Raw genomic sequence first — 27,547 nt, forward strand, 5'->3', positions numbered from 1 at the left:
TTCTAGAAACCCAAGGACACTGTACAAGTGACATGTTTTTTACACACAAGCTCATTACACATTAACACTCATCCACACACCGGTGAGAAGCGGCAGCCAATAGCGCACAGCGTACTCTCAACCGGAAACAACCGTCCACCTGGAGGACTGCATCGGGCACTACAGCATTTACCCAGGACAGATTGCCAATCCATATCTGGGCACAGTCATACATACATTTACACACACACTTACACACACAAAGTTACATACATACCACACACTTTTACACATACACACCAGATCAATTTGGAGTATTCAATTTACCAGAGCAATTTGGAGTATCCAATTTACCTGATCTCCATGTTTTTGGACTGTGGGAGGAAACCAGAGTCCCCGGAGGAAACCCACGCAGACACAGGGAGAACATGGAAACTCCACCCAGATAGGGACTTGAACCCAAGACCCCAGTGCTGGGAGACGAACGTGCTAACCACTAAGCCACCGTGCCGCAAATTGGATCAAATGTTAACGGCAGATGCCACAACAGCCCTCAAGAAACTCGCGTATGGGTTGGTGTTGCGCTCTTAAATGGCTCGGCAGATTAGGAGGCTGAAAACATAATCTGACAGCAGACGGAGTCCGAGAGAGCACAACTGATCACGCTCTTTCTGAGGGGTGGGGGGGTGCATGGCGCACTCCTCCCTCATTACTTCCACTGTAATGCTGGATAGTACAGGCGTCTGTATACACAGGCATATACAAAATTAAAAAATCCTAATAAACAATATTTTTATGTTGTCACAAAGGCAAATATCTCTAGATCTTGAGAAACACTGTTATGATGTAAAATATGCAAATCCGTGGCCTATTTTGAGCTCACTTACAGTATATAAGAGTAGCAGTTTGATACACGCTCATGCATGGTTTTAGACTGGTGTAGATCTGGAATCTGAAGTGAACTGGAGAAGTGAGTTTTGTCTATGGGTGTTTTCACACTAGCACTACTTGGTCCGGTTAAAACAGACCCCCTTAGTGCGGTTAAATTAAGATTGCGATTACTATCCCAAACTAACTCTGGAGCGGTTTGCTTATGGTGAGAACATGATCTGGTCTCGATCCGACCCAGCTATTAAATATACTCCTTTTATTTGACCTAAACTGCTGATAAGGCGCAGTTTAATCTGATATATTAGCCAGATAACGCCCTATTAAAAACACTGTGTTTAAAAGCATTACAGCGTTCTGTGTTAAAGCAGCTCTAAACTGCACAGATATACGTGCTGGAACACAGAATCTTCTCACTATATTTACTTTCTTGCTCCCGCACCAGACAGCTCTGACCAATCAGAGGAGACAATGTGCTTGCATGGTTTATTGGTGCGCATTTTGATGCAATAAGGTTTATGCCTGTGTGAAACCAAACCAAACAGAGGGAGAAACAAAAACTCATCTCCTGATCCGGACCAGAGAAACCAACTACAGGTGTGAAAATGCTCTAAATGTGTAAATTGATGTCAATTTTAGCAGCCAAACAAACTTTCAGCTTTCAGTTAAGGCATCGTAGTAACTGTCTATGGCAAGTGAAAGTGTGTGTGTGTTTGTGCGTGTGTGAGTATAAATAAATGAGCTTGAGAGTTGCCACTTCATTAGAAACTCCTACATTGTGCTTCTATTCCCTATTACTTCAGGGTTCATACACTTTTTAACCAATAAATTTTAATGATTTTCCAGGACTTTTCCATGCCTTCAAGGCAAATGTCAATGACCATGCGATTTTTAATACATCAGTGCAGATATAGACAGTTAAACCAAAAATCAACTAAAACTATGATCGCAATTGATTATAGTAGGTCTAAAATTAATCAGATAAAATGTTGACACACAATCTTTAATATTCTTTAATAAAATGTGTATCAGATCCTGATAGCTTTATTGTGTAGAGATAAATTACTTAATTAACTCTGTCAGCTCAAAATAGATTTTCTCCATCGATAAACGGAAATCAATGACTTTTCCAAAACTTTCTGGGTATTTTTATTTTTCCAAAACTTATCCAGGCCTTGAAACTGCATTTTTTTTTTCAAAATTGACTTTTCCAGGTTTTTCATGACTGTATGAACCCTGTACCTTCAATACTACTCTACTTACTGGACACTTTATTAGAACCCCCTACCCTGTGCTTCCACTCATTGAACAATTTATTTTAAACAAACTACCTTGTACTTCTACACACTGGTCAGCTTATTGATAACCCTAACCTTGTGTTTTTATTCAATGGCCACTTCATTAGAAACATCCAACTTTGTGATTCCACTCACTGGCCACCTCATTAAAACCCCTTTGTTCTTTTTACTTATGTACAGTTACACAGCCGAGCCCATCTGCTGAGCCACTGAGCCCTTTAGACCTTAATTAGGGGTCAGTTTCTGACCTCATAGCTGCTCTTGTCCAGATATTTGTAGGTGTTGGACTTACTGTCAACCCAAGCAACATCTGACTTGTTTCAGCAGCACATACACATCAACACCACACCCCAATATCCAATAATATCTGCACAGTAGTGGTTCTATGGTCAGAAACTGCCCAGTGATGAATGAGAAAAAGAAGGAGGCTGACAAAGTGCAGCAATACAGCAACAATACTGATCATGAAGAGTTCCCTCAGGGAACAGCTTGAAAATAGCTATCCACTTATAGCCTGTATAAGTTGTGAGGTTGTATCATGTAAGTGAGGCTGAACAGTGGCCAGTGTGCTCATAGCAAGGCAAAGGGAATTATGGAAGTCGAGGCGAGGTCTAGAGTCTAGGCGAGGTCTAGACAGTGGGTGCTGATTAATGGGACATTCCATTTCCAAAGATCTGCTGATATTTAAAAAAAAAATTAAATTGACTTTGAGTGTATTAAAACGTGATAAAAAGTACTTACCTTTGATAAATAGCCCACCTTCACTCTCCCGCAGCTATCTGAGAAACAAAAATTTTGTGCACTTTGCCCAAACAGGCTTTTAAATTGGATGATGCAGGGATACGGGGATACATTCCTGGTGCCTGCAGATGAAAGCTTTTTCCACCATTATTCAGGCTCAAAATAGCTCCACACTTCACTGGTAAAATCCAGAGAGCCCTGACATTTAAAAAGAGGTATTTAGAACTTTAAAACTGCACAAGAAGCTTATTTAAAAACACTGTTTACAACCCATAGAGTAGGTAAATCTACGGGCTCCACCATCTTAAGCTTAAGTCACAATAAGTCAACCGTCGAGCATGAATAGTAAAACATTTTGAGCAATGTTTATGCAATTTGTTGTTGGTTCTTTATATTCTAATATTGACTTATTGTGATTTAAATTTAGGATGGAGGTGCACGGAGATTTATCTTCGCTACGGGATGTAAACAGTGGTTTTTAATAAGCTTCTTGTGCAATTTTAAAGTTCTTAATGCCTCGTTTTAAATGTCAGGGCTCTCCGGATTCTACCAATGAAGTGTGGAGCTACTTTAAGCCTGGTGTAAAAAGCTATTTATCTGCAGGCGCAAGGCATGCTCTGTATCATCCATTCTAAAAGCCTGTTCGGGCAAATACTGGATCTCAGATGAAGGTGAGCTATTAAAGAAAGGTAAATACTTTTTTTTTTTTATCACATTTTAATACACCCAAAGTCCATTTCACACCAGAGTTCTTCTGTTAAATTCCTCGATCCACAGCGTCACATGTGTACCGGGAATGCGCCATAGAGGGCATTACCACCCACAGTGGACAGTGCAGTCAGGCCATGCTTGTCCATGCAAACAGACAACTAGCAACTAGGGACATGGCAGAAGTCATGGTCTTCAAATATATATCCTGTGACATGAATTTTGGGATGTCAGAGTTCATTATCTACAGCATATGATAACGTTTCTAATAAAGTGGCAAGTCAGTGTCCATGACCAGAGTGCGACTGTGTGTTTGTGTGTTCTATGTGAGTATAGTGAAGTTCTGTGGGCTCTGATTGGACGACAGGTTGACGGGGTTACTCCTCAGATCCACAGTGCGCAAAGCTGGCATCTCACACAGACGCTCCAACGGCAACTCTGAAAGAGAGAGACAGATAGAGAGAGTGAGAAAGAGAGAGAGAGGTAAATAATTAATATATATATATTGATTCTGTATGTGTGAAAATCAACAAGTCTTGAAACTGCTTGCATCAGCACTCAATGTGAGATATGACTACAGATATGTACATATACTGTAGTTCTCACACACTAGATGCCATTCAAATCAATGCTTCCTGCATTGATTTTTTTTATTACAGATACATGCAGTGTTTAATTATTGCCACCACTGCTTCACAACTGTGTAAAATGTCATTAAATCGCAATAGATATTTTTCACAGTTGCAGCATCATCATGTACTGCTCAGAATAGTAGTGTTATTAAATCTCTGCCTGCACCAGTTTTCACGCTATTGCCTTGAAAACCTACAGAAAATATAGGTTGTGTTCTAATCAGTGGCTGAGCCTACTGCCCATTCCTATTTCCCTCAGATATATTTCCAGGCTCAGTCATTGATTAGAACACAACTGGCTTAACTCTGCTATAAATGCTTCAACATTAACACGGAAATGTGGAAAAAAAAGGTATATTAAAGCCCCAATATTGAACATCCGTTTTTATTTCTTGTAATGAAATATAATGTATTTTTTTTATATTTTTATCTTTATATTTTATCTTTTTGTAGAATATCTAATTGTCTTTGCTTTAAATTTCATTTTACTAAAAGTGAAAGCAAGTAAGTAAAATACTCTGAACTAAACTCTGCTTTTAAATTTGATTTGCCGTTTTCAACAGCACTATATATCTGTTTTTAATTTTAAAGGAGCATTAAGGTTTATATTTTCTGTAATAACTCATAACATGATCAGGATGTATGTATTAACAGGTATTAAGGAAACATGCTAACCTAAAACACTGGAAGCTGGTGTCATTATTTTCTTCTTTGAGCTGGGCTGTGTGTCACAGTAATCTGTGTAGGTTTTAGCCTCTGAACCTGCTTACTGGTACCCATTTCCACTCCACGGGTTGTCGGGTATAGAACACAACAGCACGCACTGTGCGTATACTGTATATATACTGTATACTGTATACATTACAACGCTCGGCCAGAACATTGAAATCACCTGCTTGGAGCCGGTTTCAGTATTGTGGCTGAAGTTTGCCTTAAGCTCTATCCGGATGGGATTCATTTTTCCAGGGATCCTGGGGTAATTTTCCCTTTTATGGGGGGGGTGGGGTTTGGGTCTTCTGTGATTTTATTCCCGTTTGGACCGACCATGTATGTGTTTTTCTCAGACGTCCTCTAAAAAATGTTTTTTGCTGAACTCCGTGGTCCTCCGGTCCTCCGAGTTTTGTAACCTTACGTTTAATAAAATTTCTATTTGTTCACTGCCATGCACTTTAATTACCCTTTTTTCGCGTGCGTTTCCTCAGAGATCCACGTAAACACAACACTGAGTGGAAATGGAGGAGCTACTGAACGCTGAACTGTCATGTGACCAAGAAAGCCTAAAAACTCACTGGCCCTCCTGTTTTTTTTTCAATTGCAGTCCAGATGCAAATATTTTATCACTGAGTAGAAGTGTAAAATAATATTCACAGATGTCTCCCTGAGAAACGAATCCCGTCTGGATAGAGCTTAACCTACACTGCACTGTCTCTACTACACTGATTCCACTGCATTTTCGCAAGATTGTTGTGTGTGCTATATTGTGTTCATTCAGTCCAGTTAGTTTTGGTTTCACACTGCATTATAGCTAGCAGCTGAACAAATTGTTACACCCTGTTATAATCTTTCATCACCTGTGTGGGCGGACCCTCCCTATACTTGACAATGTTTGGTCTGTAGAACGTCAGAACGACTCAGTTTAGCGAAATGTCTTTTCAGGTGCTGTGCCTAGGCCTGTCGCGATAATTAAGTTATCGACTTATCGTACGATAATTTTTTAACCGCGCTCATTTTTGCGACGTCGATAACAGCCATCGGGTCTCCGTGCGAGTTTGTTCAGATTAGAGCGCTAGATTTCTAGTGCTGCTTTCTCGCCGGTTAATGAGTGTAGTGCACGCAGAGCTGCACCAGTGACTGTGCCTCCAAACACACACACACGCGCGCGCGCACGTTCACAGCGGAGAGTGTGTGGAGATGTGTTAGCTGGCAAACGTATTCGAGTGTCTGACAGTTACATGACAGTTACAGATTCATGCATCATGGCGCCCCCCGAGGCGGACGTGTTTGCTCGCTCTGCTCGAGTTTGCCGTTTTTATCTTCTTTTTTGGACTTTTTACGCTCTCTTAGCAGTACACAAATGTCGTGCACTGCTAGTATATGACAGACAAACTCTGTTGGACATCGCATCACACAGTAATTTTGGATTTACTGGCTTTATTCCACCGGAGCTGCAACCCATTGTTCGCTCCCACAGCCACCGGCGCCGCCAGGAAGACCCAGCGGCGCCGACCCCAAGCGAGTGCGCTGACCCAAGGAGAGCGCTTCGGAGGCGGCGACGCAGGCGAGGCAAGAGAGGAGGGCTACATGCTAAGCTAAAGGCTCGCGCTAGCCGACCACCGCTGCCCAGCCTCCTGTTAGCTAACGTGCGGTCTTTGGAAAACAAATTGGACGAGCTGAGAGCGAGGATTACATCACAGCGGGAATTAAGAGAGTGCTGCGCTCTTATTTTCACCGAGACCTGGCTCTCAGATAAAGTTCCGGACAGCGCTATTCAGCTAGAGACTCACTCCGTACACAGAGGAGATCGGACTGCAGCCTCCGGTAAGGCTAAAGGGGGAGGTGTGTGTGTGTTTGTAAACAACGCGTGGTGTGGAGACATACAGACCGCTTATAAGCACTGCTCACCAGACGTGGAGTTCATACTGCTGAAATGCCGTCCCTATTATCTACCACGGGAATTTACTGCTGTGTTTTTAGCCGCTGTTTACATCCCTCCGCGGGCTAACTCTACGGCAGCGCTCGGCAAACTCCATGACGTCATCAGCATGCTGGAAACGGCTCACCCTGATGCCGTCATCATCACTGCAGGGGATTTTAATCAGTGCAACTTACGGACTGTGTTTCACAAACACTATCAACACGTGGACATTCCCACCCGCGACAAGAACACCCTTGACCATGTGTACAGCAATGTACGTGGTGCATTCAGAGCCGGACCTCGCCCCCACTTCGGACAGTCAGACCACATCTCAGTGTTCCTTTACCCAGCCTACAGACAGAGACTCAAACAGGCAAACCCTGTTACCAAAACAGTTAAACTGTGGTCTCTGGAGACTGAGGGCATCCTGCAGGACTGTTTTGCTACAACAGACTGGGATGTGTTTAAAGCTGCAGCCACAATGGAGGACTCCTCTGTCTGCATAGAGGACTATGCTGAGCATGTGTCCGGCTACATCAGCACTTGTGTGGATAACATCGTGCCCACCATACAAGTGAAGAGATTCCCCAATCAGAAGCCCTGGATCAACAGCCATGTACGACGCATGCTGCGTGCTCGCTCTCTTGCATTTAAATCAGGCAATGAGACTGAGTACAAAGCCGCAAAGTACAGACTGAGGAAGGCCATCACAGCAGCTAAGAGGCAGTACAGGGAGAAACTGGATGGCTTCTACTCCATTGCTGACTCCAGGCAGATGTGGCAAGGCCTGCAGCACATCACAGACTACAAGACTACCACCAGCACCTTGAGCACTGCAGACACCCTACCAGATGACCTCAACACCTTTTACACCCGCTTTGAAACTCCCAGCACTACCACCGAGAGGCACACACAGCCCTCCACACCCCCCTCCCCCCCTCTGACAGTATCATCAGGCCAGGTATACAGAGCTCTGAGGAAGATCAACCCCCGCAAGGCGGCAGGACCAGACAACATTCCTGGAAGGGCCCTCAGAGCATGTGCTAACGAACTGGCTAACATTTTCAGCTCCATTTTTTATCTTTCCCTCAGCCAGAGTATTGTTCCCACTTGCTACAAGAACACAACTATTGTCCCCCTCCCCAAGAGGAGCCCCCCAACCTGCCTGAATGATTACAGGCCAGTAGCACTCACTCCGATCATTATGAAGTGCTTTGAGAGAGTGGTTCTGGATCACATCCAGTGCAGCATACCGGACACTTTGGACCCCCTGCAGTATGCCTACCGTCCCAACAGATCCACCTCAGACGCTATCGCTGCTGCCCTCCACTACTCTCTCTCCCACCTGGAAAACAAAGACTCCTACATCAGGATGCTCTTTGTGGACTACAGTTCTGCCTTTAACACGGTCATTCCTCACAAACTCACAAACAAACTGTATGTACTCGGCCTGCACCCGACCCTTTGCAGCTGGCTGTTGGATTTCCTGACTGGCAGGCCTCAGTCTGTCAGGATTGGAGACAGGACTTCAGCCAGTATCACCACTTACACAGGCACCCCACAGGGATGTGTCCTCAGCCCTATCCTCTACACCCTGTTCACCCACGACTGTGTCGCTTCCCATAAGGACAACATCATCCTGAAGTTTGCAGATGACACCGCAGTGATAGGACGTATCAGTGGCGGAGATGAAGCGGCTTACAGGAGGGAGGTGACAAGACTGGTGTTATGGTGTGAGGACAACAACCTCGCCCTCAACACAGACAAGACGAAGGAGCTGATAGTGGATATGAGGAGGGAGAGGAGACCTCATCAGCCACTGTTCATCCGGGAGCTTGAAGTGGAGAGGGTGAACAGTTTTAAATACCTGGGCATCCACATCAGTGAGAACTTCACTTGGACATTGAACACCACACAGCTGGTCAAAAAGGCTCAACAGCGGCTGTACTTCCTGAGGAGGCTGAGGAAGTTCAGGATGTCTCCCAAGATACTCTGCAACTTCTACAGCTGTGTTATTGAGAGCCTCTTGACCAACTGTATCACCGTGTGGTACGGCAACACTACTGCGACGGACCGTGCACGCCTGCAGAGAGTGGTAAAGACTGCGGAGAAGATCATCAGAACTCCACTGCCCTCTCTGCAGAGCATCTACCACCAGAGAGTCCTCAGGAGAGCTGCCTCCATCCTCAAAGACTCTACCCACCCCCAGCAAGGACTGTTCACTCTTCTGCCTTCAGGCCGGAGGTACAGAAGTGTGAAATGCAAAACCACCAGGCTAAAGAACTCATTCTTCCCCACTGCTACCAGGCTCTTGAACCTACCTCAGAAATAACCATTCACATTACTCTCTACACGTTTACATGTCAAGGACATTTCTCAGAGACACATGCTTACTTTACTTTGCAACATTTTATAATTGCACTACTGAACCTTTTGCACTTTTTTCATATTCCACTGCTGTAGATAACATGTACTTACTTGTAAATAATATCCATACCCCATTACTGCTTTCATGTATATATTTCCATCATGGATGTAAAGTTAACACTAATTAATATTTATATTTTGTTTTTTATTCTTTCTTTATTGTATATTTTCTATTTTTATCTTTATGCGGCATACTTGGCGAGGGGCAAAGAAAGAATTTCATTGTACGAGGAAACTTGTTTCTTACTGTGCACATGACAATAAACTCTTTGAACTTGAACTTTGAACATTAAAATATACAATTCTAGCAAGAGCCATCTGTGTTTTTCATCATATGGACACTTGTGTTTTTGAGATAATGTGTATGTAAAACGTGTTTTACAGCATTTACATTTATGATCAGAAATAAGAATCTGCAAGTGCCTTTGTGTTATATGTAGAGTTAAAAAAATTAATTAATGTAAATGTTACTTTAATCTATTTGTTGTTACTTTATTTTTTTTATATAAAGGTCTGTTTAATATTTAGTGCACTTTTCTCAGAACCCACTGAGTCGCAGGGTGGTTGTACTTTATTTGTTTTAGTTATTTAGGATATTAAAATATTTTTATTTTGGAAGCCCAATGTCTGTTCTTAATAATAGAAAGTTAATTTAACTGTAAAATGGTGTAATAGTATTATGCTAGTTTATTATTAGTGTGGCACCTTGTCTTAAAGCTCCTTTGCGAGCCCAGAATTTTGCTTCCATGCCAGAATGCGACTCCCTTCAAGCGCAGGCTGCACACATGCCGCAGCAGAATAAGCGTGACATATGCTTCACAGATTTATTTTAGTTCTGTTAATAATAAAGGTTAATTTACAGTCACAGTAGATACAGAATCACCAGTGTAATCTGTTGTATAATACTGCTGTGAGATACACCTGCAACTTCCTGTATTGTCTGAAAATCTGAGCCATCCATAAAAGTGCTTTCACACTGCAAACACTCTGAACTATTTTGGTTTGGTTTCAACATTTCCTCATTAATCTTAATCTGTCATTAATTCATTAATGACAGACTGCCCTCGAGTTATCTACTGCTGTATAAAAACAAATACAGGCATGCATAGAGTCTTTTTATTATAAGAAATACACTTTGCATTCAGGACACACGCACACGCAAACACACACGCCAGGCCATCCTGAGACTCTGTTTTTCTCACTTTGTTATCACATGCTGACCTCACAGCCTAATGTGATGAAAGTCTGACGGCTACTAAAGCTAATAAAGCTTCCACCCATCTCCTACAGAGCTTCTCCGGCTAAACATCCAATTACAAAGCTGTTGTGTGTGTGTGTGTGTGTGTGTGTGTGTGTGTGTGTGTGTGTGTGTGTGTTTATCACAGCTGCTCTCCCCTATGGCCATTTACCCCCTCCAGAGTTGTCAGCTCAGACCCCCCCACCCTCCCCAGTGTTCTCGTAAACTCTCTTTATTTACCATGTTTACCTGTTTTCTCTGTGTTTGCTGATTTGTAGCACATTCAACAGCTTAAACAAAGACTTCCTACATCCCACAGCTTCATTAACTGACACACCAAGCAGAACGTCTGCTATTTACTAGGGAGCAAGTATTGGGACACATCCTTATTTTTTATTTCTTCTGAAATTAATGGTTTTAAAAAGAGTTTTTCTTTGCTTTTGTCTGAATAATTGTCTCTACTGTCTCTATTTTGGTAGGAAGTAGAGGTGGACAATAAGGTCTTAAAATAATTTCACAATAATTCAGGGTATTTTTGGTGATTTAAAATATACACTATTACAGCAAAATAATAATAAATATTACATTTTTATTATAATAAAGCATTGTCATACAATGCATCGCGCTGGATGTGGGGGTGTGGGGGCTCTCACGGTTTTGACTCTTGTGGGCCGGAAAAGACAAAAGATGCTCCACCCAGCCCTCAACAAGCCAAAAGGAACTCCTGGTGCAAAAATTTGAACAGTTCAGCTTGATTGGATGGCTTGTGACCATCTTCCTCTTGATTATATTCCAGAGATATTCAAAGAACAAATTAAAGAAACTAATAATGGTCTCTTATTTTTTTCCAGAGCTGTATATTATATAGTTACTATAATAATTTTAATATAGTGTACAGAATACAGTATTGCCCTAACACAGTAGTTTAGCCCATCACAGGTAATATAGAAGTCAGTGTTTAAACTGTGCAGTGAGCAGAACTGTCCTTATTTCACTATATTCAGACTAGAGTATTGTGGAGTCAGATGTAATTTGTTTCTGTTCACTAAATCACCATTTTTCTCTCGCGCTCTGTCTCGAGCTGCAAGTCCCGCCCACACTGAAACCTCACTGGCCGAATAAGCATAAGGTAAGGCCAATCAGAAAGCTTAATTTCTCACTATGGGTGTGCGTGTCTTCCTCGCTTGCCCCTTTTTTTCTTGCGCTTTCTCTCTCTCCTCGCTCTCGCGCTCTCTCTCTCTGTTGCTCTCCATCACACATTAATGATGCGTTGACGATGAAATTCTGTGTCGACATTTTTTTATAGTTGGCGATGACGAATATGTTCTAATATGTACTAACCTAAAACATGCTGGAATATTGTAGATTTGTACCTGAGATCTGGTTGTTCTCCAGGTTGATGAGCTCCAGGGTTCGGACGGCGGTCAGGCGCTCGGGGAACTCGCTGAACTTGTTGTTGGACAGGTTGATGCTGACCAGATGCTCCATGTTGCCAACTGCATCCGGGAGTTTGGTGAGGACGTTCCCCTGCAGGTCCAGCTCTGCTCTCACACACAAATAAAGACCAAACTTAACAATGAGATGACTAATGTGTCTCATGCATAGGTTAATGCACACTTACATCAGTATTTTACCTCAAACAGATGAATAATTATAAAACAAAAATTATACATGGTTTTCAAAATTTTAACCAAATAAAAATCTGAAAAAGTGTGATGTGTAAAAGTATTAACCTTCCTCTGAAACCTCTAAATAAAATCCAGAGCAATCAACTGCCTTCAGAAGTCACTTAAATATTTTATAGAGTCCAGCTGTGTGTAATTTAGTCTCTTCTGTGAAGGCACTGAGAACACTAGTAAACAAACAGCATCATGAAGATCAAGAAACTCACCAGACTGATCAGAAATAAAGTTGTGGAGAAGTAGTTAAAAGCAGGGTTAGGTTATAAAACATATCCCAAGCTTTAAGTATCCTGAGGAGCACTGTACAATCCATCATCCAAAAATGAAAAAGTATTCTAAAAACTACAAACCTACCAAAACATGGCCTTCCACTCAAACTGACAGATCAAGGATCAAGGAGAGCACTGGTCACTCTGGAGGAGCTGCAGAAATCCACTCAGCTCAGGTGGGAGAATCATGTCAACAGGACAACTAAAAGTCGTGACCTCAACAAGTTAAGCATTTTGGCCTAAATGCAAATTGCTATGTGTAGCAAAAAATTTACATAATTAACCTAAACACACCATTCCCACTGTGAAACATGGTGGAGGCAGCATCATGCTGTGGGGATGCTTTTCCTCTGCAGGGACAGGGAAGTTGGTCAGAGTTGATGGGAAGATGGATGGAGCCAAATACAGGTCAATTCTGGAAGAAAACCTGTTGGACTTGAGACTGGGAAGGAGATTCACCTTTCAGCAAGACAATGACCCTAAACATACAGCCAGAGCTACAGTGGAATTGTTTAGATCAACAAATATTCCTGTTACAATGTCCTGACCTAAATCCCATTCAACTTATGTGGCAAGACATGAAAATTGCTGTTCACAGACGCTCTACATCCAACCTGAGCTATTTTGCAGTCTCTAGATGTGCAAAGCTGGTAGAGATACATCCTATGTCTCTACTAACTATTGATTTAGTGATGTAAACGTTTATACATCACACTTTTTAGATTTTTATTTATTTAAAATCTTGAAATCCATGTATCATTTTCATTCCACTTCACAATGATGCGCTACTTTGTGTTGGTCTGTCACTTAAAATCTCAATAAAATACATTGAAGGTTGTGGTTGGAAGGTGACAAAATGTGAAAAAGATCTAGGATAAACACTAGATAGGCTTATTAGAACTACCTAGACAATAGATAACAGATAAATAACCTTTTTTGTCCCTCTACCATCTCTACTACTACTGTCTCTGCTTGTATTTAAAAAATAGCACTTATCAGTCTGGATGAGGCTGTCTATGAATTGTCTCCTTTCTAAGAGATTCTGTTTTTGCACGCTTCTGTACATAAAATACATAAAAAATAATCTAACCCACAGAATCCGTCTCCCTCTGAGCGACAGCACTCACACACTGTAACCACTGCGCTGATAATTTCATCCCACCCACCAGTTAATACGTGGATCAGTAAAACAGTCATGTGCAGATCTCTAACATGCAGGGCAAATGTGCTGCAAAATGTTTGTTCATATTTGCATTTCATATATCGTATTTTTTGCACTATAAGGCACACCGGACTATAAGGCACACTATTAATAAACGTCTATTTTCTGGTCTATTTTCATACATAAGGCACACCGCATTATAAGGCTCATAGTAAGTAACAGCGTTATCTCCATGTTTTCCTGTTAATTCAGCAGGTTTTGCTGTAGGCTAACTAAGTTAGGTAAAGCTAATCTAAGTAAACAAAACTGAAATAAAAAAATAACATTTTAAGTCAAACGAGCGCTGGATGTTAATCTACACAGATTTCTCTCCTAAATGCAGTTTATTTGGGTGAGTAAAGTGCTTCAGTTTATTTCCACTAATGCTGGGTGCAGCAGCATTAGCATTAGCGGTTAGCCGTGATTAGCACTAGCATACAAGGAACACTAAGGAACTGAGAGTTCTGGAAACCAGGGCAATATTAACTAGCGGTTTGCCCCACGTAGCTTGTTTTAACATGGTAAACCTGTAGGCTATGGTCCAATATACTCACCTGTGAACAGCAAAAAAGCTAGCACGTAGCACAGTTAGCAACTAATGCTAATGCTGCTCCAGCAGTGCGAGCTGGGGTTAGAAGCAGGCTACAGTCCAATATATTCGCCTCTGAACGGCGAAAGAGCTTTTAAGTGTTTAAGGATTTTAAGTGTGCCTTATAGTGCAAAAAATACAATTTTTTTTTTTTTTTTTTTACAAACTCATTTGAGTTGAGTTTGGTAAGAAAGGGTATTTGGTCTAGATAATCTTACACAGTCAGAATATCTTACAGTGGTGGTGAATGTGGTGGAAACAGAACGTCTGAACCTCTATGGCTGTGTTCTCACAGCAATTAAAAGTCTCCAAAATTACCCTTATGCATGAAAGATATTCACGTGAAGTTTTAGTTTCATCTTCTCCAACAGCACATGAGCTTTCAAGGAGTATCAGTAGTTCAGCTGGGCTTATCACCAAAAATGCTTTGCAACTCATTGGAAAAACGGCATGTTATTTGGCCACACCCACTTATTTGATTTGTTTCAACCACAGCCATGTACTGTGGCCGCATTTTAATCTTTTTTAAGTTGCGACATATTAAAACAGTGACAGAAATTGCCCCAAATATTTATGAGGTCTGTTACCGCACTAAAAATATCACCACTAAAATCTTCATTCACTGCTGTCATGCGTTTTTCATACATATGTTTTCCTTCTCCTTGACATAAAACTCACATTGAATTCCGGTCTGGCTGTTCAGAATAAGTTGCATTTCTGCTAATTGGATATGTATTAGATTCTACCTGTTTAAATGTTTTGGACTAGGGGTCCAAACTGGTCCAGCAGACTAAGGCGCTGCAACTATGATCAGGAGACTGCTGGTTTGAATCCCGGCCATGCAGCTTGCCATCAGCTGCCGGAGCCCTGAGACAGCACAATTGGCCTTGCTATCTATGGGTGGGTAGATGGCGCTCTCCCCACGTCACTCCAAAGGGTGATGTCAATCATCACAGGGCGTCTGTGAGCTGATGAATTCGGAAACGAGTTGCTGCGCTTTTCTTCCGGGTGTGCTGTGATGCTACTCGACAATGCTGCATCAGCAGCAGTTGGAAAAGAGGCGGTGGCTGATTCACATGTATCGGAGGAGGCATGTGCTAGTCTTCACCCTCTTCTGGTGGGGCATTACTAATGATAGGGTGAGTACAGCTGAGCAGCTGAGTGGGTGGTATAATCGGCATAGCAAAATTGGACAGAAAAGCGAAAAAAACATTTAAAAAAAGTTTCGGACTAGGCTGATATTAGAATTTAAAATAAGGAATTTTACTTTTCGTGATACTAATGATGCACTCTATGTATCCAGTACTGGACAATAATTGGAAGAAAATTATATTTGGCACATATAAACTCTCTATGACACATACTGTATGTAATGTAAAATGAGAATAATGTGAATTTTCCTCTTGTATCAAGCAACTAAATAGTCCTGTAATATTAGTGTGCATTAACAGATGGAGATATTAGTGCTGAAATTATACTTTATGTTATACTATTTTATTATTTTTTATTATTAAGTAGAGGCTGAAATGTGTTATAAAATCTATTGATGGATGGAAGGATGCATAAGGGGCATTATGCTGCAAAAGGTAGTGGTCACTCCCCCCATAATTGCCACCATATTATCACAATAGGCACTGCTTTTTTTAACCATGCTCTTTTATGCCATGCCATGCTCTCAAGTGGATAAAAACTGAAAATGTACAGTATATAGGTGTAAAAAGATGGTCCTGAATGAGATCTGAGAATGAGACATTTTCTCGGTACTATAATAATCTGGTTGGCACCATAAGAGGTAAAATTCCATGCCCAGCTCTGCTGATAAGTGTACGTAACCAGCATTAAGCAGAGATGTACTGTAACAGTGCAGATGTGTGAGTTCGCACCTCGTAACTGCGTGAAGGTGCTGAAGAACTTGTTGGTTAGGGCCTTCACTTCGTTGTTAGCCAGCGTGATTTTGTGGATCTTGTCTGTACAGCTGCGAAGCACTTTGAAGACTCCATCAGGGAAGCTAATGAGCTTACAGTCTGACAGATCTATACAAAGAGAGAGAAAGAGAGAGGCAGAATATTGAATAATGTGACTTAATGAAAGCATGTAGAGAGAAAATAAAAGCGGGTCTAACACAGAACCCTGTGGTGCACCATGAGGCATCATGTCATATTCATTGAAGCGATGATCAGAGGAACACTGATCACTGAACATTGAATTTTTATCATCTGTCTTGTGGCGGTTAATAAAAATGCAGTGCTCAACCGCATCATACACTACTCTTACATCAGCCATAACATTTAAAATCACAGAGATAAAGTGAAGTGAAGAAGATTGATGATCTAGTTCTAGTGGCTCCTGTAACAGGGTGGATTCACAAGGCAGCAAGTGAACGGTCAGTTCTTGAGGTTGATGTGTTAAAGTCTAAGTCTAAGAATCTGAAACACTCTGGCACTTAGTGAAAGTACAAAGTTATTTTAGACAACTGGATCAGAACATCTTCAGAACATCAGACTTGTGGTCTTGTGGGGTGATCCCTGTATGCAGTGGTCAGTACCTCAGTATCTCAGCACCAGTGAAGCAGTTACAGGGTCATATTCGTCCAAGCTAATTCATGCCCATGCAAGCTCCGCCCACCTTACAACTTACAGTACTTGAAGGACCTGCTATAATGTTAACATTGGTGCCAGACACTACAGTATCCATAAAATTTTTGCACACATATTCAGTTACTTACCATGAAGGTATTATGAGTCAAATGCAAAGGGTGCTTTAACATCTGCCTTTTTTGGTCCAGACTTTTAGACTTTTCAGTTTGATCAAAACCAAGTTGGCAGATGTAAAAGTGAGGGCAAACCAAAACTGATCTGACCAAAATTGGTGGTCTCAGTCTGAATAAATTGAACCGCGGTCCAGTTTCTTAGCAGTGTGAAAATACTACTTTTTTTAGATGGTTCAGGCTTTTAGTTCAGTTTTAGGAAGTTGCAGCAAATTGAAAAGAAGTGGTGGTGTGCCAAAATCTGGCTCTCCTTGGCACGCAGCCACATCAGGCAACACTCTGGGCAGATGCGCTGGTTATTCTGTATCTACTGTAACTGTAGATTAACCCTTATTCATAAACAGAAATAAAAGGAGTCAGATTTTGGCAGGGAGGCAGAATTCAGCACAACCCCTCCAATGCACATAGGGAGACTCCACCCACATAGGTGATGAAGACAGAGGATCTAGTAAAGTTCTATAGAGCTTTAGAGTTCTTCTTTACTAAAATGCAGTGTGAAGACTGAACTAAATCTACAGAACACAATGTAACAAATTTTGTTTTGGACTGAAAAATGTGTTTTGGAGGTGAAAATGGCATAAGAAAATACACTGCCTGGCCAAAAAAAAAAGTCGCCACCTGGATTTAAGTAAGTAAATGATGTGTGGTTGATGCTGCAGTTGGTCAGGTCTAGGTTCAGCAACAGTATGTGCTGAAAGAATGATGTCAGCTGACTACCTTTATATAGTCGCTGTCCAATCAAAAACACTTCTTCATTTTTGTCGATGTTTAGTTTACTACATAATTTGAACAGACAAACTGTCCCTTACACTGTGCCCAAATGTCTTGATGAATGGACCAATAGAAATACTTAAAAATTATCTGAAATAAACTCTTTTTACATTGACTTCCATTGAAAGTTTTAAGAAGGTTTTTTTCTCTCTTCTGTAAAGTTGCAGTTTTGGAGATAAGTGTTTTTCATTAGACAGCGACGATATACTGTATATAGATGAGGTTATTACATCAATGGATTTTTTCTTAGTGTGTGTGACCTTTTTTTTGGCCAGGCAGTGTATAAAGGAGCCATTCTGATTATTTCTTTATGGCTGTCTGTTGTCTTGGTCAGTGTAACTTTTTCAGTTCAATCTTTTCATCATTTGAGGCTGAACTCGAAAATAGAATTATTTTATTATTTTTTCCTACATTATTCTTTCTAGTTTTTTTTATTTCTGCCCCTCACTCTGTAAACTTTTATTTGATGATAAAATATTTTTTGATGATAAAATGTTCATTTTACCTGAAAATCAGATTGTGGGCAGAAATGAAAAACAAGAAAATTTAAAACATGAAAGAAATTAGATTTTGTATCATACCAAATGAAAAAAAATAAATAAATTTCACCTTATATTCTATTTTCAAAATGAAAACACTGTTTCTTTTACACTGACCGTTTTTAAACAATTAGATTCACTTCATGTTTAATTTGTACAGTACTTAACCTTTTAAAGCGAACAGGAGGTTGTGTTTTGTGTCTGGTAATTAGCAGTAGAATGGAGTGACGCTGTTTGCTTGTATTGTGTTTGTATTGTTGTTTAACTCCTGCCCTCCTGTTTTTGAGTCATAGCTGCTTTATCAACATCACCTTAAGCCCTGAGCTGCTCTGGTTAATTATTAATTCCTGTAATTGTTGTATTGTGTTTATCACCCCGCCTCTTTCCCCTCAATAACACAATCATGTGTGACCAATCATGACTAACGACCTGCAGACGCAAATAAATTGCAGGCTGATTTAAAGGCTGGATCTGTGTCTGCTTAGCAGAAGGGATAATTGGCTGCACAATGAGACTGATTAAACCTGCACCCCTTTGTTTTCCTCTCCATGACCTTTAAATGCCGGTCTAAAGGCAGAGATTAGCATGTGGATCAGATCACCCGCAGCAGCAGCAGCATCATCCAGGAGCTTTAACCAGCACAACAGCGCCCCCTGTTACACACTGCCAGAGCTTCATTCTGATATTAATGTTATTACAGATTCATTATGAACTTATTAATTAACACTTTAACACTAAAAATTAAAGCTATTAGAGCTTCATTCTGATATTAATGTTAGTATAACTTAATTCTGAATATTATTGTTATTACTACTTGATTTAAGATATGAATGTTATTACAGATTCATTATGAACATTGATTAACACTATTAAGGATTAGTTTTGTATGTTAATCCTATGAGAGCTTTGTTCTGGATATAAATGTTAATAGAACTTCATTCTGAATATTCTGGATATTAATGTTATTAGAGATTCATTCTCGATATTATTGTTATTAGAACTTTGTACTAGATATTAATATTAGTTTTAGAGCTTCTGTATATTAATGTTATTAGAGCTTCATTCTGGATAATAATACTATTTTTAGAACGTTTTTTAGGATATTAATGTGATTAGAGCTTCTTTCTAGATATTAATGTTTTTAAAGAATAATTTAGGATATGAATGTTATTACAGATTCATCATGAACATTTATTAACACTATTAAAGTTAAGTTTTGGATGTTAATTATATGAGAGGTTTGTTCTGTTTATGTTAGTAGAGCTTCATTCTGGATATGACTGTTATTAGAGCTTCATTCTGGATATGAATGTTAGTAGAGCTTCATTCTGGATATGAATGTTAGTAGAGCTTCATTCTGGATATGAATGTTATTAGAGCTTCATTCTGGATATGAATGTTAGTAGAGCTTCATTCTGGATATGAATGTTAGTAGAGCTTCATTCTGGATATGAATGTTATTAGAGCTTCATTCTGGATATGAATGTTAGTAGAGCTTCATTCTGGATATGAATGTTAGTAGAGCTTCATTCTGGATATGAATGTTAGTAGAGCTTCATTCTGGATATGAATGTTAGTAGAGCTTCATTCTGGATATGAATGTTAGTAGAGCTTCATTCTGGATATACATTTTATTTTTATAATTTCATTCTGGATATGAATGTTATTAGAGCTTCATTCTGGATATTCATTTTATTAGAGGTTCATTTTGGATATTAATGTTATTTTTAGAGGTTCATTATGGATATTAATTTTATTAGAGCTTCATTTTGGATATTGATGTTATTATAGGTTAATTTGGGATATTAATGTTATTAAGAGATTTATTCTGGAAATTAATGTTATTAGAGATTTGTTCTGGATATTAATGATTAGAGCTTCATTTTAGATATTTATGTTATAAGAGCTTCATTCTGGATATTAATGTTATTAGAGCTTCATTCTGGATATTAATGTTATTAGAGCTTCATTCTGGATATTAATGTTATTAGAGCTTCATTCTGGATATTAATGTTATTAGAGCTTCATTCTGGATATTAATGTTATTAGAGCTTCATTCTGGATATTAATGTTATTTGTAGAGCTTCATTCTGGATATTAATTTGATTTAGGGCTGGGGCGACGCGTCGACATAATCGACGTCATCGATTACAAAAATACATCGATTTGCATAACGTGCGTCGGCGCGTCGTAAACATGGCGGCGCCTGTGGAGAGCATTAGAGGTTAGATCGGGCCCAAAAATTCCAACTGGCTGTTTTCGGGCTGTTTTAATGAGCGAAATATGATCAGAATTATGTTAATTAACACGGTAACATAGAAGCATAGAACTATTATTTAATTAAAATGATTTTTAAGAACAGCTAAACACAGTTCTGCAAGTCAAACGCGGAGGAGTTCACGTGCGAGAGACACAGAGAGAGAGAGAGAGAGAGAGAGACACACACACAGAGAGAGAGAGAGAGAGAGAGAGAGATTTGCTTGTTCTGGTGAGAGCTACTCACAGGTGAAGGTTCTCTTTGATCTCCTCGTGCTCATATTCTAGTCCCATTCATAATTCTGCAGCTCCCTCAGTGTTTTCTGCCGTATTTTGCGGCTAGCGCGAGCGCTTACAACTGACACCGCGGACCGCGAGGTGCCGCCGCGTTTGTGCCGAATCCGACTCTCTGCTGAATCTGACTCCCGCTTCGCGGACAGAATCGGCACAACACCCCCGCTGTAGAACTGCGGTAGTGAAAACAGCGCTTATAAATAAATTAGTTTAGTTTCACTTTCAGTTTTCGTTATTTTTTTTTTTTTGAATAAAAATATAATAAAAAAAACAGACGCCTACATCTCGGACTATTTTCTGGAGCCCGGTCGGATTTACGGGCGGGCCTCGGGTCATGTCGGGTTCGGGCAGAGAATCTAAGCTCTAGAGAGCTTGGACTCCGGAGAGCAATCTCCAGCTACAAAAAAACGCCAGCGGGCATCTAAAGTTTGGGAGCATTTCACGCAAAAGGGCAACAATGTGGTCCTCTGCCATACGTGCAAAAGGAGCACTTGAAGCGCAAACATCCAGGAGCACTATGTCAACAGGGTCACACAGTAAGTTACCGTTTACATCAGGGTCTCCGCGGGTGTCCTTAAAAAGACTTAAGGCTGTCTACCAAAGGTTTTAAACCTGCCACAGGCAGAAATTATACATTTTTGGTTTATATTTGTGCATGGCATTTCGCAGTTTCCAGAAACAGTAGCATTATTCATAAGTTCAGGTGTTTAGCTAAGCTAGCTGCCTTAAGTTATTTTAGCTAGCGCCGTCGGCGCTGCGGTGTCACACCGTTTCCTGTCACCGTCGGAATTTTGTGACCAGTGCTCACGGTTATGAGCGTTCATTGGCAAAACGGAAGCTTTCTATACCTACACCTTACCCTCAGCCCTAAACTGAACCGTTTTGGCCAGTCGGGGTAAACATTAGAAACGAACACATTTCGAATCGGCCAGTGCACCGGTCTGCTGAGAACTACTTGCCAGTGGTCACAAAATCTAGCGGTCACAGAAAACAGTGCAACACACGGTTGTGGTGTAAGGGAGCTTATCCATTTTTAGCGTTATAGATCTAAACAACGTGCTGTACATGTAAGTGATTATAAGTGTGGGGTTTGGTTTAGTAGGCTTGTGTTGTTGTTGTTGTTGTTGTTGTTATTATATATAAATATAGTAATTTATCGTTTGCTTTAAAACGTAAAATAATTATTTAAATATGTTTCTCAATGAATAGATTAGTCGACTAATCGAAAAAAATAATCGTTAGAATAATCGTTTAAAAAATAATCGTTAGGGACAGCCCTAATTTGATTAGAGCTTAATTTTGGATATTGATGTTATTATAGGTTAATTTGGGATATTAATGTTATTAAGAGATTTATTCTGGAAATTAATGTTATTAGAGATTAATTCTGGATATTATTATAGCTTCATTTCTAATGAATATGATTACAACAACACTCCACTATGTCCAGATGATCTTTTCTATTTAATGCATTCAAAGCTGCACCCATTGATGACACAGATGTGCAAATGCACACACACACAGCTTGTCTAGTTCCTGTAGAGAAATACTGCCAATAGAATAGGACTCTCTGGAGTATATAAGTAATAATTAACTTGTTGGTTCCATGCCTAACGCCAGGCATGGGCTAGAGGTATAAAGCCCCCAGTATTGATCTGTGCTGCAGTGGAACTGTGTGTACTTTTCACAATCAGATCCTCACAGTAATGCTCCATAATCTAGTAGAAAGTCTTCTAGTAGAGATAGTTACTCCAACAAAAGCAGGATAAAGTCTTTTTAATACCCTTGATTTCAGAAGAAACAATACAAAAGCAAGTGTCCCATTTCCTTGGTCCATACAGCGCATTAGCAATTCCTTTCTTTTGCTTTGTGTCTTTGAGTAATTCGATTTTTTATCAGATATAACTAAAAATGTATAGATGCAAACTTAAGAAATAAAAAAAATATATATATATCATGTGATTAATTCTGAATTGCTGATGAACAGTCGGAGCATATGGCCATGCAGTGGGCACTACAGATCTGACCTAATGTGTCTCTGCCCTCCTCTGCTGTTGCGTTTATCCTCCTGGCCACATTCGCCACTGCTTCCGCCATCCTGCACCTGCCTGCTAGATCTGAATAGAGAGAGAGAGAGAGAGAGAGAGAGAGAGAGAGAAAGGCTTCATTTCAGTATCAGCTGTCTTGCAGATATCAATCAATCAGTCAACCAACCTCTACTTAAACTCAAAATACAGAAAGGTGGACCCACAATTACAATGTAGCCGATCATAATACAGAAGAAGGGATGAAAAAGTGACCAAAAATGTCATCATTAAAATAATGCATAAACATAAAACTATAAGAAACAGTAAAAAAAAAAAAACAACACTAAGAAAAACACTACTTCCAAACTACAAACAGAAAAAAGTCACCAGAAAAAAAATATATATATTTAATAGTAAAAGTAAATAAAATATAAAAATGATAAATGTAATAATAAAAATGAAAAGCTAAAATGCCAGTGATAAAAGTAAGATAAAATGTACAACAGAAAAAAAAGATAATATAATAATAAATAGAATATAATAATAGAAAAAAATAGAATAATCAAATCTAAATTTGGTTATAATAAGTAAAGCAGAGTGTTTTAAAATGCCCTTTTTCACAGAGAGCACTGATACACACTCATACAATCCTGTGCAAATGTTTTGACACCTGTGTTAAACTAAATGTCATATAAGTGAAGGTGCATACTACTTTACACATGCTCACGCACAACCTGCTTACTACTGCAGCAGTACTAAGCTATATATAAAGTACAATTAGAGTAAAATATTGCCCTTAGTGAAATCAGAAGTGACAACTGTTGTCAATATGACCACTAAAATGCTATATTTTTTTATTTTATTTTAATTAATTTATGAAAAAACAACACAATACAAACAAGGCATCAAAGATACATTGAAATAAACACCAATAAAAAGCTAAACAAAACACAATGAAAACTTCTCATTTATCAACTAACAAATTTAACTCATAAACGTAATTCATATACTTTACAGTGGACTGAATAAATAAATCAAATTTAGCAAGAAATACATTAAAAAGAGATGACCTTTGCCGAATTTCGATTTTTGCAGACTGACAACTACATTGCTAAAAATAGACTGTAATTAGCCCCTAATATGATATCATTATGGTAGGATAGTGTCACAGACCTACAGGCACTGTAGTAACCACTAGAATGTGGAAGAACAAAAAAAAAGAAACCGCAATAACTGACAGTGACATCATAATGTACCATGTCACTAAACTAAACTATAAAATAGTCACCATAGCCATGACCACTACTAACACATGAAAGATAACACAGTAAGCAGACTGTTACATTATAATGTACCATGTCAGCAAACTAGGAAGCAGTCACCATAGTGACCAGTACAATGCAAAAAAAGTACACTATAGTAACCTGTGACATTGTAATGTGCCATCTCACTGAACTATGAAAAAGTCAATGTAACTATGTCGTAACTAAGTCAACTATTAATGGTCACCGTAGTGACATCTACAATTAAAAAAAAAAATACTATTGTAACCTGTGACATCATAATAGTAAGGAAATGTCACAGAACTATAAAATATTCACCACAGTGACCACAACAATGCTAAAAAGAGAAACCACAGTAAACCTTACTGTAAACCTTATTTTTAATGTCACCAACATATAAAAAAGTCACCATAGTAACCACTACAATGCAAAAACGACTATAGTAACCAATGTGACATCATAATAGTACGGCAATGTCACAGAACAATAAAATAGTCACCAGAGTGAATTAAAAAAAAATCCCAGAAAATAACAGGGTAACCACTGTGACATCACAGTGTATCATGTCACTAAACTATACAGTAGTCTTCATAGTGATTACACCAATGTTAAAAAAACAAACCATAGTAACCACAATGAATGCCATGTCACAGAAGAACTATAAAATAGTCACCATAGTGACCACTACAATGCAAAAAAACAGAAACCACAGTAACCACACTGTGACATATGTCAGCATAGTGACCACTACCATTCAAGAAAAACACCATAGTAAAAATGTGTTATCATTTTGGTGAGGAAATGTCACAGAACAATAAATTATTCACCACAGTGACCACAACCATGCTAAATAAAAATAGGAACCACAGTAAGCACGCTGTGACATCAGACTATACTATATCACTAACTATGCAATAGTCACCTTATTGAGTAGGGATGCACTTTTTTTGTGTGTGAAGACAAAACTTTTTTTATGCATTTTAAATACATTTTGTCTTAATTATTCTGTAAAAAAAATTTTAGTTGACAAATATTCACTGCGCCCCTACTAATTAAATTTATGAAGAAGAGAAAAATACTCTAACAGTGAGAATTATAACAGAGAAAGGGCTGAAGTCTGCTTGTTTTAGAAAGTATAAATGTCACTTTGGTTGGTACCTGATGACAGCTGATCTACTCAGCTCTGGCCAGTCCAACCAAGAGAACTATAATTAGAAAACACAGTTCAGTTTAGCAGTGCAGCTGCTTTGTGTGCTTTGTAAGTGGTTAAACAGCGTATATTCATGATTTTTGCACAATATGTATAATTATGAATAGGTTTGAATCCTTGCATTAACACCTACACGTAAAAATACGCTTAAGTTGTTTTTTTCTTGGAATTCTACGTTCCACCTTAAATGCTGCAGCAGTTACACTCTTTGCTGAGGCGCGTGGGGCGCCTTAATCAATGTAAAGCTGCAACATTTAAGGTGGAAAGAATAGATAACAAGTAGCGAAATTCAGCAGCCTTATTGCTGCGGCTTTATGGAACAAAATAAGATTCTGCAAACCTGCATGCAAACTAAACAGATCTCTCACCGCCTGTCTCCGGAATAAAACACTGTAATACAGTGTAAACCACTCTTTTAAAGCTCTATTCCGGGCTGTAGTTCCTCTTTGAGTCTGTTAACAGACACCGGCACACATGCGCTCTGTGTGACGGACAGGAAGGACCCGGATCAGGGGGGGGCTAGTATCGATTTTTTCTCTTTTTATTATTATATTAAAAATATCTATTTTTTTTTAATGAAATGATTTCATTTTATCGTTTTTATTTTATGACCATATATCATATGGCACACCGGCCATCACTGACTGACTGATTGATGTTTCTGAAAGTACGTTAAAGGTTTAGGAGAAACTGGCAGAGGCAGTTTCAGGGCGGGGCTACCGTCGCTTTTTTATCTTTATATTTTTAATGTTTTTATTAATATTTTAAAGGAAACTGGTTTCGTTTTAGCGCTGTTTTGTTTTATTTGCCATAATAACATGATACAGTTTTCAATGATTAATGTTTCTACAAAAATACTCATTAAAATTAAGATTCGAATTTTAAAATACATATATTGATCAATGATCAACAGATATGGGCGGAGCTAGAGTTGAGTACTCTTGTTTGATTCAGTTTCAAACAATATAAATAATATAATAATAATATAATAATATATATATAATATATATATAATAATAATTAAATATATATATATATATATATATATATATATATATATATATATATATATATTTTTTTTTTTTTTTTTGTCGTTATTGGGCAATTTTACATGAGAATTGTACATTCTAAATGTTTGTTTTTAGGAAATAACTTCAAGAAGTTGCATTATCATAAATGAACTATACCAATATATATATATATATATATATATATATATATATATATATATATATATATATATATATATATATATATATATATATATATATATATATATGTATTATATTATATAATTTACTATTAATGTCCACTGACTGTTATTTCTGAAACTACTTATTAAGTAGGTAAAAAATGTATATTAATCACAGGTTTTAATATATATATATATATATATATATATATATATATATATATATATATATATATATATATATATATATATATTGTCGTTATTGCAACAATGCAACATGGTAGTTGTAGATTTCACCTAAATGCTTATTATCAAAGTGGCCACTGGCTGATTGATTGATGTTTCTGAAACTACTTTACTAAATTAAGTAGAAGTAAAAAAATAATATTAATCACTTATCAATAGAAAGGGGCGGAGCCTTGGCTGCTTTCGGTTTTTAATCATTTTAAGTTTCTTTTTATTATTATTAATTTGGTTAGGTGTTAAATAAAATATAATAGGGCACATATTTGAGGGTTAAAAGAAAGCAATCTAGCCTTTAAATTATAGCATTAAACTGTATAATTGATAACTCAGAAGTAAGTTAGTGTATTATTATTATTATTTTTTTTTTATTATTGTAGATGCTGTTTTAGTATTGTTTGTAAATACATTTTCTTATATATTTAAACTTACATTGGTATAAAATCAAACATGTTTTTTTATATAAGCAACAACTTTATTTGTAAATGTTATCATTAAATAATAGAAATTTCAAATATGTATTATTTAAAATATTAAAAAGAAAAATAAATGCTGTGAATTAATTTAACTGCAGCTATGCAAAGCATCATGGGAGTTGAAGTTTTGTAACTAAATGCCAGTCTTTAGGGAAAGCAAGTTTTAAAAATAGGTTGTGAATCCATTTTAAAGTAATTAATCA

At 38.5% G+C, this 27,547-nt stretch overlaps 1 protein-coding gene across 3 annotated transcripts; it reads right to left on the bottom strand.

Annotated features, from left to right (window-relative positions):
- Window positions 1–3,168: 3,168 nt before the first annotated feature.
- Window positions 3,169–25,933, bottom strand: lrrc20 (leucine rich repeat containing 20). Of its 3 annotated transcripts, none has more exons than XM_022669056.2 (5): window positions 25,802–25,933; window positions 22,941–23,030; window positions 16,170–16,319; window positions 11,919–12,086; window positions 3,169–4,052 (listed from the first exon to the last, which is right to left on the bottom strand). In XM_022669056.2, exons 2-5 carry the CDS (start codon window positions 23,008–23,010, stop codon window positions 3,937–3,939), a joined length of 504 nt encoding a protein of 167 aa, XP_022524777.2. In that variant the 5' UTR covers window positions 23,011–23,030; window positions 25,802–25,933; the 3' UTR covers window positions 3,169–3,936. The 3 variants fall into 3 exon arrangements, with proteins under 3 accessions (XP_022524777.2, XP_022524775.2, XP_049321019.1); XM_022669054.2 differs by having other exon boundaries at window positions 25,774–25,917; XM_049465062.1 differs by lacking the exon at window positions 25,802–25,933 and adding an exon at window positions 25,382–25,436.
- Between the last annotated feature and the right edge of the window lie 1,614 nt (window positions 25,934–27,547).

This window comes from Astyanax mexicanus, chromosome 15 (genome assembly GCF_023375975.1).
Source record: "Astyanax mexicanus isolate ESR-SI-001 chromosome 15, AstMex3_surface, whole genome shotgun sequence".
Classification (NCBI taxonomy): Eukaryota; Metazoa; Chordata; class Actinopteri; order Characiformes; family Acestrorhamphidae; genus Astyanax; species Astyanax mexicanus.

Excerpts from the sequence above, each read along its gene's own strand:
- lrrc20 (XM_022669056.2), bottom strand. The coding sequence starts at position 23,010 with ATGGCGGAAGCAGTGGCGAATGTGGCCAGGAGGATAAACGCAACAGCA. Across the intron at positions 16,320-22,940 it reads GGAGGGCAGAGACACATTAG|ATCTGTCAGACTGTAAGCTC; the intron begins GTCAGATCTGTA and ends CTCTTTGTATAG. Across the intron at positions 4,053-11,918 it reads GGAGAACAACCAGATCTCAG|AGTTGCCGTTGGAGCGTCTG; the intron begins GTACAAATCTAC and ends TCTCTCTTTCAG.